Here is a 12,282-nt window from a genome sequence, read left to right as displayed (position 1 = left end):
CCCCGGATTCTTTCCCGCCGAATAGGAAAACAATTGTTTTGAACTATCTCGATTTATTTGATAGGAGAGTAAGAAATTTCAACCTCCGGCCCCGCGTGGGTAAGAGATAACATTGTATTCCACAATGTTTGACAAAGATGAATGGCCTTCTGCCATTTACACAGAATCCCCTTAACTTAGTTTTTGTTTGGTGAGCTCTTTGGCGCCAGGAGAGCTGTTGCCGCAAGCAAACAAAGGGAGACACACTGTGGGGCCTAGGGACTCTGAAATCTTAATCCGGAGGGAACTGGCCAAGCCTTCAGAGGGGAGGGTATGCACGACTAATAGAAAGCTCTGAGAAACATTAATTTAAGTACCGGGCTTGGGGGCACTGGATAGCGCCCTCGGTCTGGTAAGAAGAAACCTTTGCACATCCAAAGATGTATAGGAGCGAACTATCCTGTCCTTTTCACCTGTCACATCAAAGTAAATATGTGAACCCATCCAACGGATGGAAAGAACACTCCGTAGGGAGTTGCAACCCCTCCAGGAGGTGATGGGGTACACACACCTGGCTGGCTCCAGGAGCTAGGTCCCTCCCCAACCTGGGTTAGCCGGAGGGTGGGGGCGGGAGAGGATTCGGCGCCGAGGTTGCACAGCACATCCGGGCGCGCCGGTAGCGGGCTGCGTGCGGGCTGCATAATTGATGGAAGGCCGGCGCAATTGCGCTGGGAGCGTCTCGGGGGTGGAGGCCAGGGCGGCCGGGCCCCTCCCACTCGGTTTATTTTCGAGTGTCCTGTCCCCAGGACTGGCAGTGGGCTCCCAGTTACCAGCAAGTGTACACAGGGACCAACGGAGACGGATCGCAGCAAGCTGAGGGTGCCTTAGCGACCTCCTGGACAGACCCGCCCGCGCCATGCGCTCGCACACTGGCCTGAGGGCGCTTGTGGCGCCTGGTTACCCGCTCCTCCTTCTATGTCTTCTGGCGGCGACGCGCCCTGATCGGGCTGAGGGCGATCCCACAGGTACCTGGGGTTCGGGGGGCTGGCGCGGGGAGGGCTCTGGGTGCACCGGAAGAGGCTCAGTGGCCGCGACCCTCCAGTCCGACGACATCCCTTGCCGCCCGCGCAGGGGCGGCGGGGATGCAGGCGCAGGCAGCTACGGAGCGGAGAGGGGGGTGGCCTTTCATTGGCTGGGCGCGGGTTACCCAAGGAGGAAACGTGGGAGCCCGGGTGGCTCCGCATCCGCCGGGTATAGGGATGATCCCATCCCAGTAAAACTCAGTTTGATCCTGGGAGCTGGTAGTGAGACTGGGTCGGATTTTTCCTAAGAAGTGGGCTAATAAGAGTGCGTGAGTTCGTGCGGGGGAGACTGGGGGCTTCTGCTAGTGTGGCATGATTATGAGTCCACATTCCACGCGGCCCGCTCCTTTCATTAGAGGCCACAGCGAGGCTCTTATATCACCTTTCCTCCTGGCAGGTGTTGACTTTGAGGATGTTTTTTAGAGCAGAGGGTAAAAATCGCGATAGTCAGCCAACTCAAGTAAGCTCAGATAAGAAAATTAGACGTGTGTGTTGTCTTTACATAACAATCTTTATAAAAACAAAACATTTTTCAAGGGTGTTGGGTTGCGTGTTTACGGCATTCGGACAGAAGGATTTCCGTGAAAAACATTACCGGGTCAAGATCTATTTTGCCACCTTAACTCACCTGTTTATACTTTATGTGTATAAACAGCGATCCAATGCTTTTTAGTGCAAGTTCCTGTGTCTGTTGCAGGTTAGCTCCCATCTAAGTCACCACTAACTTTCTTAAGCGGTTGAAAGACTGGCTTTACTGGGAACTAAATCCAGACATTATTCCACACAAGGTTTTGCGCTATTATAAATTATTTCCATGAGGTTATAGCATGTAGATTGGTTGAACACAGTATAAAAGAAAATGGTCAAAAGGACACACACACACACACACACACACTATTAACTTGGAGTCTTCTAGTCTCTAGATTTTCTTGTTCCACATGTTTTCCATCATAATAGTTTAGGACATGACCTTACCAGGCCAACCTGGTTCTTCGGTCCTCTTCCATGCATCATTTATCTTATGCTTCTGAAAAATATAGCCTCTTTTTCTAACTCGCTTCTTTTTCCTCCCCGCTTCCCCTTTCCTCTCCCAGCTCCTCCCCTCCCCCTCTCTTCCTTTCTTCCTCCTTCCCCCTTCCTTCTTTCTTCCCTCTGCACTTCCCTCCGCTGTTGTCTTCCTCCTTTCCGTGAGCGTGGGCCTGCGTGGACAGAAGCACCTCCACCATGGAACTACAAATCCAGCCTACACTATTGTTTTGAGATTCAGTGTCTTTTGGGCTAGTTCTAGAAGTTTGCCTTCTCCACTTGGCAGTTGTGGGAAATTTTTTTTCCGAGAGCTTTAAAAAGACCCATCTCCAGGTCTTGCCCTAAGAAACAACTGATTCATTTAGCATAGAAGTCAGCCTGGACATTAGCAGTTTGGAAAAATTCTCAGTGTGAGTCAAAGCAGGCAAAAATCACGAGAGGACCCAAGGGTGTATTGTTGCTGACTTCAGGTTGAAGTTAATGTACCCCTCTGGCTTCTATAGAGAAGAAACTTGGAAGCAGATGAAGCTGTAAATAAACGTGCTGAAAGTCAGGGGAACGCGGGACTTCCTTGGAAGACTCAGCTCAGGCGAAAGTTCAAAATTTGAATGCCTTGGTATCTGAATTCCCAGCATCCATTTGGCAGCTTCCAACCACCTGTAACTGCAGTCCTAGGGGATCCGCCCTCTTCTGGCCTCCTTGGGCATGGGCATAGATGTAGGGAAAACACTCATATACATAAAAATAAATAGCTAGATGGATAGATGAAAGGATAAATAAAGTGGTGAGGCCTCTACAACTCTTCCTAGATTCAGTATTAACTTGAATGAGATTCAACATTGTCTTTACTAAAGAAATACAGCAAGGTTTATTGAATGTTTTTGTCTTTATACTCTGAACTACTTAGAAATAGGTGGTCTGCTAAAAGAAGACTTTTGGGGGCCAATATCAATAATGTAAGTTACTGTACTAATACAGTGTCAGAGGCACTGTACTGTGCAGTGTGTAGCCTGATGGATTAGATTTTATTTTCCCTGATTTCCTTTCTTCTTTTTTTTAAAGATTTATTTATTTTATTTATATGAGTACACTGTAGTTGTCTTCAGACACACCAGAAGAGGGCATCAGATCTCATTACAGATGGTTGTGAGCCACCATGTGGTTACTGAGAATTGAACTCTACTCTGGAAGAGCAGTCAGTGCTCTTAACCGCCGAGCCATCTCTCCAGCCCCTCCCTGATTTTCAAAAGAGGAAGTTGGGCAGTTAGTTAAGCAATTGCCCAGTACGTGGAGTTAGTTTAGTAGTAGAGCAGAAGGTTTGAAGTGAGTCTCCCTCCATAGCCCGTTTTCTTAAACACAGTTCTTTCAGAGATCACTACACCTACCTGTGTGAGTCTATGTGTGAAGCCATATGTGCATTTTTTTGAGTCTTGGAATGAGGTCAAAGGTAAGGCCCAGGGGAGTGAGTCGCTGGCTTCTTCAAGGTTCTTTCTTGATATTTTTGTCGTTTTCTTTATTTTGTGGATGGGTCTGGCAATGCTCATGCGATCATCAGAGGACAACTTGAGACGAGTTGTTTGTCCCTCGTGGGTTCTGGGAGTTGAACTCAGGTCATGAGGCTTGCCACCCCGTGCCTTAACCCAATGCCCTGGTTTTTCAATTAAATAAGAGATCTAAAAATACCTTTGTAAAAGGAACAGGTAAGCAGGAATCTTTTGACATAATTTTTAATCTTATCATAACCAACAAACCAAGGTGATTTTTTTTTTGAAACCCTTTTAATGGAGCAATTTGGAACAAGCATTTTAAACTTCCAAAGTCATAGCCTGTATGCTGCTTTGATTAATTCTCTTCCCTACTAGACTCTATTGTCTAGGTAGTAACTGCTTGTTAGAATGAATCTTACTTATATGTCCGCATCTCCCTGCCATTTTGTTTGTAGAGAACACTAGCAGTTTTTGTCTCTAAAGGTGTTTAAACTGGTTAAATGAAGAGATTTATTACAAGCCCATTTTTAATTGGGATATTTCTGATGTTTAAAAATTTGGTTATCACTAAAATTATGTAAACTTTTGTTAAGAATATGTTCAACTTACTTTGCATCCTGGTACTCCATCACCCTGCCCTTAGCTCCTTCCCTTCATATTTTCCTGAGGGGTCCTATAGTATTTGGACGAACGGAAGCAGGAGGAACCCTTACCTGGTGAGTGGAACTTGAGGCACACATCCTAGTGAGGATGGCTTCCCCGAAAAAGGACAAATTGAGGTTCAAGGTTAGGCTCAGCACAGTGAAGCAGACACCCCACTGAAGATTAGCTCACCCCAGTCTCAGAGCAAAGCAAGGTGACCAGGACTTCTACACAGCGGCATTTGGACAGTTAATATCTGACCCATGCTCTAGGGCAGACCAGTACAGAAGGTCAAGCCTTTGGGGGTGTGGAGTACAGCTGTGTGGGGACAGATGTGGCAGCTGTAGTGGGGTGTCATAGATATACATGGGAGTTGATCCCAGCACAGCTACTGTGTATGTAGCCCGATGAATTCGATTCATTTTCTCTGACTTTAAAAGGGGAAGTTGGTGCTTCAGTTAGAGCAGTCAGGAAATCTGTCGAGGAAAGCAACATGCAGGGTTTCCATCTTGGGAAGAGGAAAATAAAGAGGAGGGGATGAGCAGGGAAGGGAAAACTTTGACGTTCTCCGTGAATTCATGACTATAAATCTCCTCCATTGCTTTTTATCTGTGTCACATATGCACAAATACATGTATGATATATATGTGATATGCATATTATACATGTGTTTCATGTGATAAGTATGCTGTGTGTGTGTTTGAGTGGGCACACACATATTGGTAGCTCTGTCCACTGGTTTCTAAACACTAACTATACTTAATACCTAGGTGTTGGCTGGGAGCACCGTTTTTAAATAATGTTGGAGAAATGGCTGCTTTCTTTCGAGCTGGGGTGGGGAACTGTGTAGACCTGGGTGCCAGAAAACAATGAAGTCCTTGAAGGATGACGAGTCATGTTTGGAAGAGGCAGGAGCCAGATCACCCAGATAAATCCTAGTAACAGATGATGGTGGTGATGAGCTGAGAGGATCTTGCGGTGTAGCTGGGGCTGGCCTTGCCCTTGTGAGCCTTGCAGATTAATCTCCTGAGTACTATATTAATGGTGGCATTGCTAAACAATATTGGAATTCATAAGTCCAGACTGATAAGTAGTGATTAAACTAGGGGGACTCTTTGCTGAAGCACAAAGTTCTTCGTAGTTTTAAAGGAATTTCCTAGAGAAATCTTACAAATTCTGAAGGAGAAGAGTAACCTTACATAGGGGAACTGTGGCAATATAATCAAACAATCAAAGTAAAAAATCATCACTACTAATATTTTTTAAATGTTTTCTTATTTTATTTCTTCCTTTTCTTCCTCTTCCTCCTCCTCCTCTTCCTCCTCCTCCTCTTCCTCCTCCATATTGGTTCCCTAGTGCAATTTGGTCTGAGATGATATGGTAAGAAGAGCACAGAATTACCTCAGTGGCATTGCTGCCAGGACTGCCTATCTCAAATCTAATCATACTACAGTTGGCCTGAATTTTCCTAAGGGTCAAGGCTGAAGAGGCAAGGATGGCCTGGTAAGACCAGAGCTGCTGCAGTGAAGGAGAATGGAGAGACAGGACGCATGTGCTTCTGACCTGGCCCTTCTGCAGACAGACATGCACCCTGGAGAGACTCAGCAGGAGTGTGGCCAGAGCTGGCAATGCAGAAATGCCAGCTTCCTGAGTTCAGAGAAGCCTGGGTGGTTTTGGGGTGTTTCCTCTGCAGGAAAGACTAGGGAAGGCCATAGAGAGGGCTGATTTATCTTGTCAGCAGTGTACCGCTGACATAGCTCAGCGGGAAATGTCAGTTCTTGACATGTCCTATAAACCTGAAACCGTTTGAAGAAAAACAACATTGACTCAGCTTTATCAGAGAAAGCTTGATTTACCATAGGGATTCCATTAAAGCAGCAGTTGAGAACTGATCACCTGCATGTTTGGTTTTATATATATATATATATATATATATATATATACTGGTTTTTTATATATATACCGCCACACCTGGTAGAAGAGTGCATTGTATTGTTTGGAACTCAACTTATGGGTGGCTGTAAGCCACTTGGTGCGGGTGCTAAGGACTGAGCTCAGGCCCTCTGCAGGAACAGCAAGTGATCTTAGCTGTTGAGTTGTCCCTTCAACTCCTGGTACTATTTTGTAAAGAACATGTTCTTAAACAGAAACAGATGTGTACTAAGGCTGGCTGACCTCCTCTCCTCTCCTCTCCTCTCCTCTCCTCTCCTCTCCTCTCCTCTCCTCTCCTCTCCTCTCCTCTCCTCTCCTCTCCTCTCCTCTCCTCTCCTCTCCTCTCCTCTCCCCTCCCCTCCCCTCCCCTCCCCTCCCCTCCCCTCCCCTCCCCTCCCCTCCCCTCCTCTCCTCTCCTCTCTTCCCTCCCTCTGGTCTGCTCCCCACCCCCCCTCCAGTAGTTCCTTCTGGCTTCTCATATTTCACAATAACAAGGACAACCTTGTGACTCAACAACTTAGCACACATACACTAACATAGAAGAAAAACAAAAAAGTCCTTTATAACAGTTCATTAAAAATAAACTCCTGCCGGGCGGTGGTGGCGCATGCCTTTAATCCTAGCACTTGGGAGGCAGAGGCAGGCGGATTTCTGAGTTCGAGGCCAGCCTGGTCTACAAAGTGAGTTCTAGGACAGCCAGGGCTATACAGAGAAACTCTGTCTCCAAAAAAACCAAAAAACCTCCTGAAGGTACCATCATCATTCAGGTGTGACAATATTTCTGTGATGTTATAGGAAGGAGAGACTTCTTTAAAGATGGTGCTCTTCATTTTAATTAATACTGTTTCCCCTTGTTTTCTAAGTTACTGAGTTATATTAGCATAACTAATGTATCCATCTTAATCCAAGACAGAGTCTCCTCTGTTTTATTTGGGGGTGGGATGGGGGAGGGTTATATAGCTGTGATTGGCCTCAGACTCACTGGTAGCTAACGATGAAGTTGAATTCCAGAGAGCTCTGCCACCACCTCCCAAGTGTGGAGATGACAGACATGTACCATCATGTTCAGGCACAAAACCTCTTTTGGTCTTTCAGTTTCACAAGTCAAGAACCTGAGATGGAATTTTGATTGATCTGAATGCTCAGAGTGCCTTTGCCATATATCTAGAGGCAAGGAGCAAGCCATAGCTGGTTTCCTGTGTTATGCTTCAGTGATCCACCCAGCAAGAGGTTTCTTCCTAAAAAGATCCTTAGAGTAGACCCAAGCAAGGTTAGTCATCCGTGAAGACTGACTTAATAATATTTGTTCTTTAAGTTATTTGTGTGTAAACTGTGTAGAACAGACCATGGAGTTACAGGATTGTTTGCAGGTTATGAAAAGCAGCATACTGATTAAGAACAGAGGTAGAGGATCGGTCTACTTCAAAGCCAAGATTTCTCAGGCTCCGCATCATTTATTTTTTGGTCTGGATAATGCTTAATTGTAGGGCTGTTATTGTGGAATGTGTTTGGAGATTATATAAAAGTGCACATTGTGCTTGTCATTCAACTTTCCTTTTTTAAAACTCAACTAAAAATAACTACATATAAACTCTCGTCTGGTAAATCTCATATTATCTGATATATACTTGTTACCTATCTGGAAGGTTATTTATCTGTGATTCTTAGAGGTTGACTTTTAAATGATACCATCAGGACAATTCAATTACAGCTCTTCTTTATTTTATTTTATTTTTTTTTAAAGATTTATTTATTATATATAAGTACACTGCAGCTGTCTTCAGAAGAGGGCGCCAGATCTCGTTACGGATGGTTGTGAGCCACCATGTGGTTGCTGGGATTTGAACTCTGGACCTTCGGAAGAGCAGTCGGGTGCTCTTACCCACTGAGCCATCTCACCAGCCCCTTCTTTATTTTTATTTTCTCAACAAACTCTGGGGTCTAATGTCCACAATGCAAAACAGGGGATAGGAATACTAGATACTTAGAACCTGGAAGTGTAATTCCAAATGCATTGTTCATGAGCAGAATTTTACCTGGTAATAATCTGTTTTAAAGCTATAGGTAAGTCATAACATGCAGTCCTGGAGTTACATATAATATTGCCTCTAGGAAGAAATACACTGATTTTCACACTTAATATTTATCACTAGTATATCTTACCTGTTCTAAGTTATAGTGGTTTTTTTTAATAATTATGTATTTATAATACTGTATGTTAGGATGCTAAAATGAGGATTTAGTCAAAATAATCTGAAGAGCGTGTATTGGTAGTAGCAATAAAGTATATAGGTGAGACATAATAATAAATTACCACTTCTTTTTCTCAGTACTGTGGCTTGAATACAGAGTATTGTATATGCTAGACAAATTCTCTACCATTGAGTTATGCTATTTTATACAAAAAGGATTGAATCTGAAACACAAACATGTAATAAAGAGAGAGAGAGCTCTGTAGTTAACCTGAAATGCACTCTTCACGAAGAGGAGCCAGCTTTTCCCCCACCCACCTGGCAGCTCATGATCACCTATACGCTCAGTGGGAGGGAGCTGATGCTATTCTGGTCTATACAGACTTCTGCATGCATGTGACCCACACATACTCACAAAGGCACACATGCATGCAAGCACATTCTTAAAAAAAATCTCTAGAGAAGATGCAATGAAGAGATAGTGGGAAAATATTGTTTTTTTTATAATTTTTTTTTCTAAGGAATGGGGTCTAGACTGAGTATTTTACACATGCTCAGAGGTGTCCACCCACTGATGTATATCCTGGTCTTCTATTATTTTGAGACACTGTTTCACTGCCTCCAAGGATTTGCCCAGGCAGTCCTTGAATTTGCAATCCTCTTGCTTCAGGCTTGTGAATAAACTACACTGATCGTAGGCCCTGAATCATCTGGCCTATAATCATCATATTTAGAGGAAATAGTTATTTTTGTAGGAGAGGCCCTTGAATGAATTCATTTCCTTACTTAAGTAAAAACAAATCTTAAGTCTGTGCATTGTTTTCTAGCATTTCTTCTGTCTTATACCCTTCCCAGTTTGCTTCCTTTAAACAAAGCACAAGGTCCAGTGAGTTATAAGCCCGTCAGTTATAAGCCCTTCTACTCTAGCAAGATCTATTTTTATATGTAACATGTGGAAAAACCCTACATGGAAGACATTTTCATACCATGTACAATAGGTAAAAATTAGGTTACTACTCAGTTCTTTGAGGCAGTATCTTCATGTACCATCTCTCCTGCTGAGGGAAGAAGAAAAAAAGTCCTCTAATCTCTGGAACAATTCTTTTATGTTGTTGTTTTGCCACTACCTGTAAGAGAAAGCCAGGTGGAAAATGTCCAGAAATGATTAAGAAGAGGGTGATTGTAATACCTCGAAGAATGCATGTTTTAAACTTGGCACTATCTCCCAATGTTGATGGGACTTCTAATCCCCTCCCCCCTTCCCCCCAAGAATTGATATTTACTATAGAGACATTGCCATCAAAGCATTGTGCTGTGTCGACTCCATTTGGATAGTTCAGGTCACTGGCCAACTGGCCAACTTGGCTTGGGACATGCAATTCTTACCTCTCCGTTTTATTTTATTTTATTTTTTTGTGACTCAGCCTGATCCTTCCAGGGATGCAGCCAAACCACATCTGTCTGGGTCGTCCCCTGCCAGTTTTTGCTGCGTACACATGCTTGCTAAATCATCCCCTCAATGCCAGTGTCTTCCGAGAGGCAGAGAGGTTTCCACACTCACTTCTTTAAATGCTGAAAATGTCCAGAGAACTCCCTTGTACTCTCTTAGTGTTGCCTCCCCTGCTTTTATACGGTAGCATTTGTTCCTGCTGCTTCCTAAAGGAATTCTTTTGCAAGTTCATTGGAAAGAAGAATATCCGATAAAGTTTGATGCTTTCGTTGGGCAAAGGTGGCACACTTTTTTAAGACCAGCACTCAGGAGGTAGATGAAAGTCTGACTTCAAGGCCAGCCTGGTCTACAGAATGAGTTCCAGGACAGCCAAGGCTACACAGAGAAACCCTGTCTTGAAAAACCAAAATAAGATGATAAGATAAAAAGGTTGATGGCGGGGCTGGAGAGCTGGCTCAGGGGTTAAGAGCGCTGACTGCTCTTCCAGAGGCCCTGAGTTCAATTCCCAGCACCACATGGTGGCTCATGACCATCTGTAATGGGATCTAATGCCTCTTTTGGTGTGTCTGGAAACAGCTACAATATAATATATATGAATGCACTGGTAGTTAGCAATGGCTGGAACAGCTAGGATGTTCTGGAACTCTCTAGGTTCTCTTGCATTGGGTGGCCTGGTTTTCCTTCTCTTGGTATTCTTTCAGCTTCTGTGAGCTAAGGTTTTGTTCAGCTCCATTCAGCCTTAGAGCCCCTTCCTCTTCCTCTTTCTACTGTAGATCCCAGATCGGTTCTTTCAGAGTAGGTCCCTGGAGGCGAAAAGGAAAATCACCCCAGCGGTGGTCTCCTGATTATGATCTCATTCCCTTTCTAAAGTCGGTTTTACACTCTGTAGATACCGTGCTCACGTGTGAAGGACATAGCCTTGGGATAGTTAATACCAGAAATAAGTGCCTCTCTGAAATTTTAATGAGTCTTAAATCAATTGTGACCCAAACAGCTGCTTTCGCACTCATTAGCCTTTAGGGATTCGCTTACCCCATCTCAGTCCTTGTCAGCACACACTGTATACCAGGTGCTTTTATCCTTCCTTGGTTAAGTGGGGTCAGAGGGAAAATGTCACAAAGCCCTCCCTTATGTTTTCTGTTCTTGTTGTCACTCTCCTGTGACTGGCTGTGTGAATCAGAATAACTGTCATCAGACTGAGTAAGGTTTGCCCCTCTGGAAAGGTCTCCCTTCTTGTTTCAGAGATAGGGCATGCGATGACATGCGAGACATCTCAGTGTTCAGCCAGGCCAGGAAAGGAAGGCTTCCAAATGAGGGGGTAGATGCTTGGCAACCTTCAAGGTCAGGTGGCTGCCACATGACTTGCTTTCCTACTCATTTTTAACTTCCTAAGGAGCACTGAGTAGTTTATGGCCTCTGCCTTGAACTTACCCAGTATGTGCTGTGCCCAAAAAATGGGAATGAATAATTTTTATTAGGAAAGAATGTTGACCAGACCCCTTATCATATGTGTGTGTTTGTTATATATGGTCTCTCTCTCTCTCTCTCTCTCTCTCTCTCTCTCTCTCTATATATATATATATATATATATATATATATGCTATATATGTGTATGTGTATATATATATATACATATATATATACACACACACACACATATATATACATATATGTATATATACACACATACATACACACACATACATACCCTAACACAACACTCATATACACCCTAACACAATACACAATACAAACACACACCCCCCCAAACTCTGGTCATTAGGCTAGGCAGCAAGCACCTTTACCCACTAAGCTGTTTTTCAAATAGTCACCAAGTCTTGGCGAGGATATCTAAAATGTAACCACACGTAATTTGTCTTACAGATCCAACTTTTACAAGTCTACCTGTTCGAGAAGAAATGATGGCGAAATACTCAAACCTTTCCTTAAAGAGCTGTAATATCTCAGTGACGGGTAAGTGGGTCATGTCTCAAAATGACAAAATAAGTTTGAAAAGGTTTTAAAAATAAGTCATGGCTTTGGTTTTTCCCAGCTTGGGTTTTCAATATGACAAATGATTGTAGAATTTTTAAATTAGTAAGAGCAGTCTGTACCGGTTAATAGACATTACAATAGCAAAATTAGACTCTAAACTCCTTCAACCTGTTTTATTACATTAGGGACTAGTATTTTACTTTTTTAAAATGTCATACAGTTTTTGCCTATTTCCCCAGTCTTCTGAGCTGTTTCTCTAGTCTTTGTTTCATGTGACTAGACAAACAGGGTGTGGGGCAGATTTTCCAAGCCATTGCCAGTGTGTGATGAGTTTTTTGTTTTGTGTGTGTTTGTTTGTTTGTTTGTTTTTTCCGATAGACATTGTTGGAAATTTTGTGCAGCTCTTTGTTATTTGCAGATGTTTGTATTACAATGTTTGGGATTCTTGTAAAAGTTAAATCTGTATTCCTATGTTGTTTTTGTTCATTTTGTGTGTG

The 12,282-nt window shown here is 43.4% G+C and overlaps 1 protein-coding gene across 1 annotated transcript in view; it reads left to right on the top strand.

Annotated features, from left to right (window-relative positions):
- The first annotated feature begins 674 nt into the window (after nt 1–674).
- Emb (embigin) overlaps nt 675–12,282 on the top strand; it is a 46,650-nt gene continuing 35,042 nt past the window's right edge. Inside the window, exons 1-2 of the mRNA XM_021180514.3 lie at nt 675–1,004; nt 11,675–11,764. Coding sequence (XP_021036173.1) covers nt 896–1,004; nt 11,675–11,764 — 199 coding nt within the window. The 5' untranslated portion in view covers nt 675–895. The remainder of the gene's footprint in view (nt 1,005–11,674; nt 11,765–12,282) is intronic.

This window comes from Mus caroli, unplaced genomic scaffold (genome assembly GCF_978045245.1).
Source record: "Mus caroli unplaced genomic scaffold, Mus_caroli_1 scaffold_15, whole genome shotgun sequence".
NCBI classification, from domain to species: Eukaryota; Metazoa; Chordata; class Mammalia; order Rodentia; family Muridae; genus Mus; species Mus caroli.
Note: the sequence above shows the minus strand (reverse complement) of the source record. Positions and strands in the feature narration are given on the sequence as shown.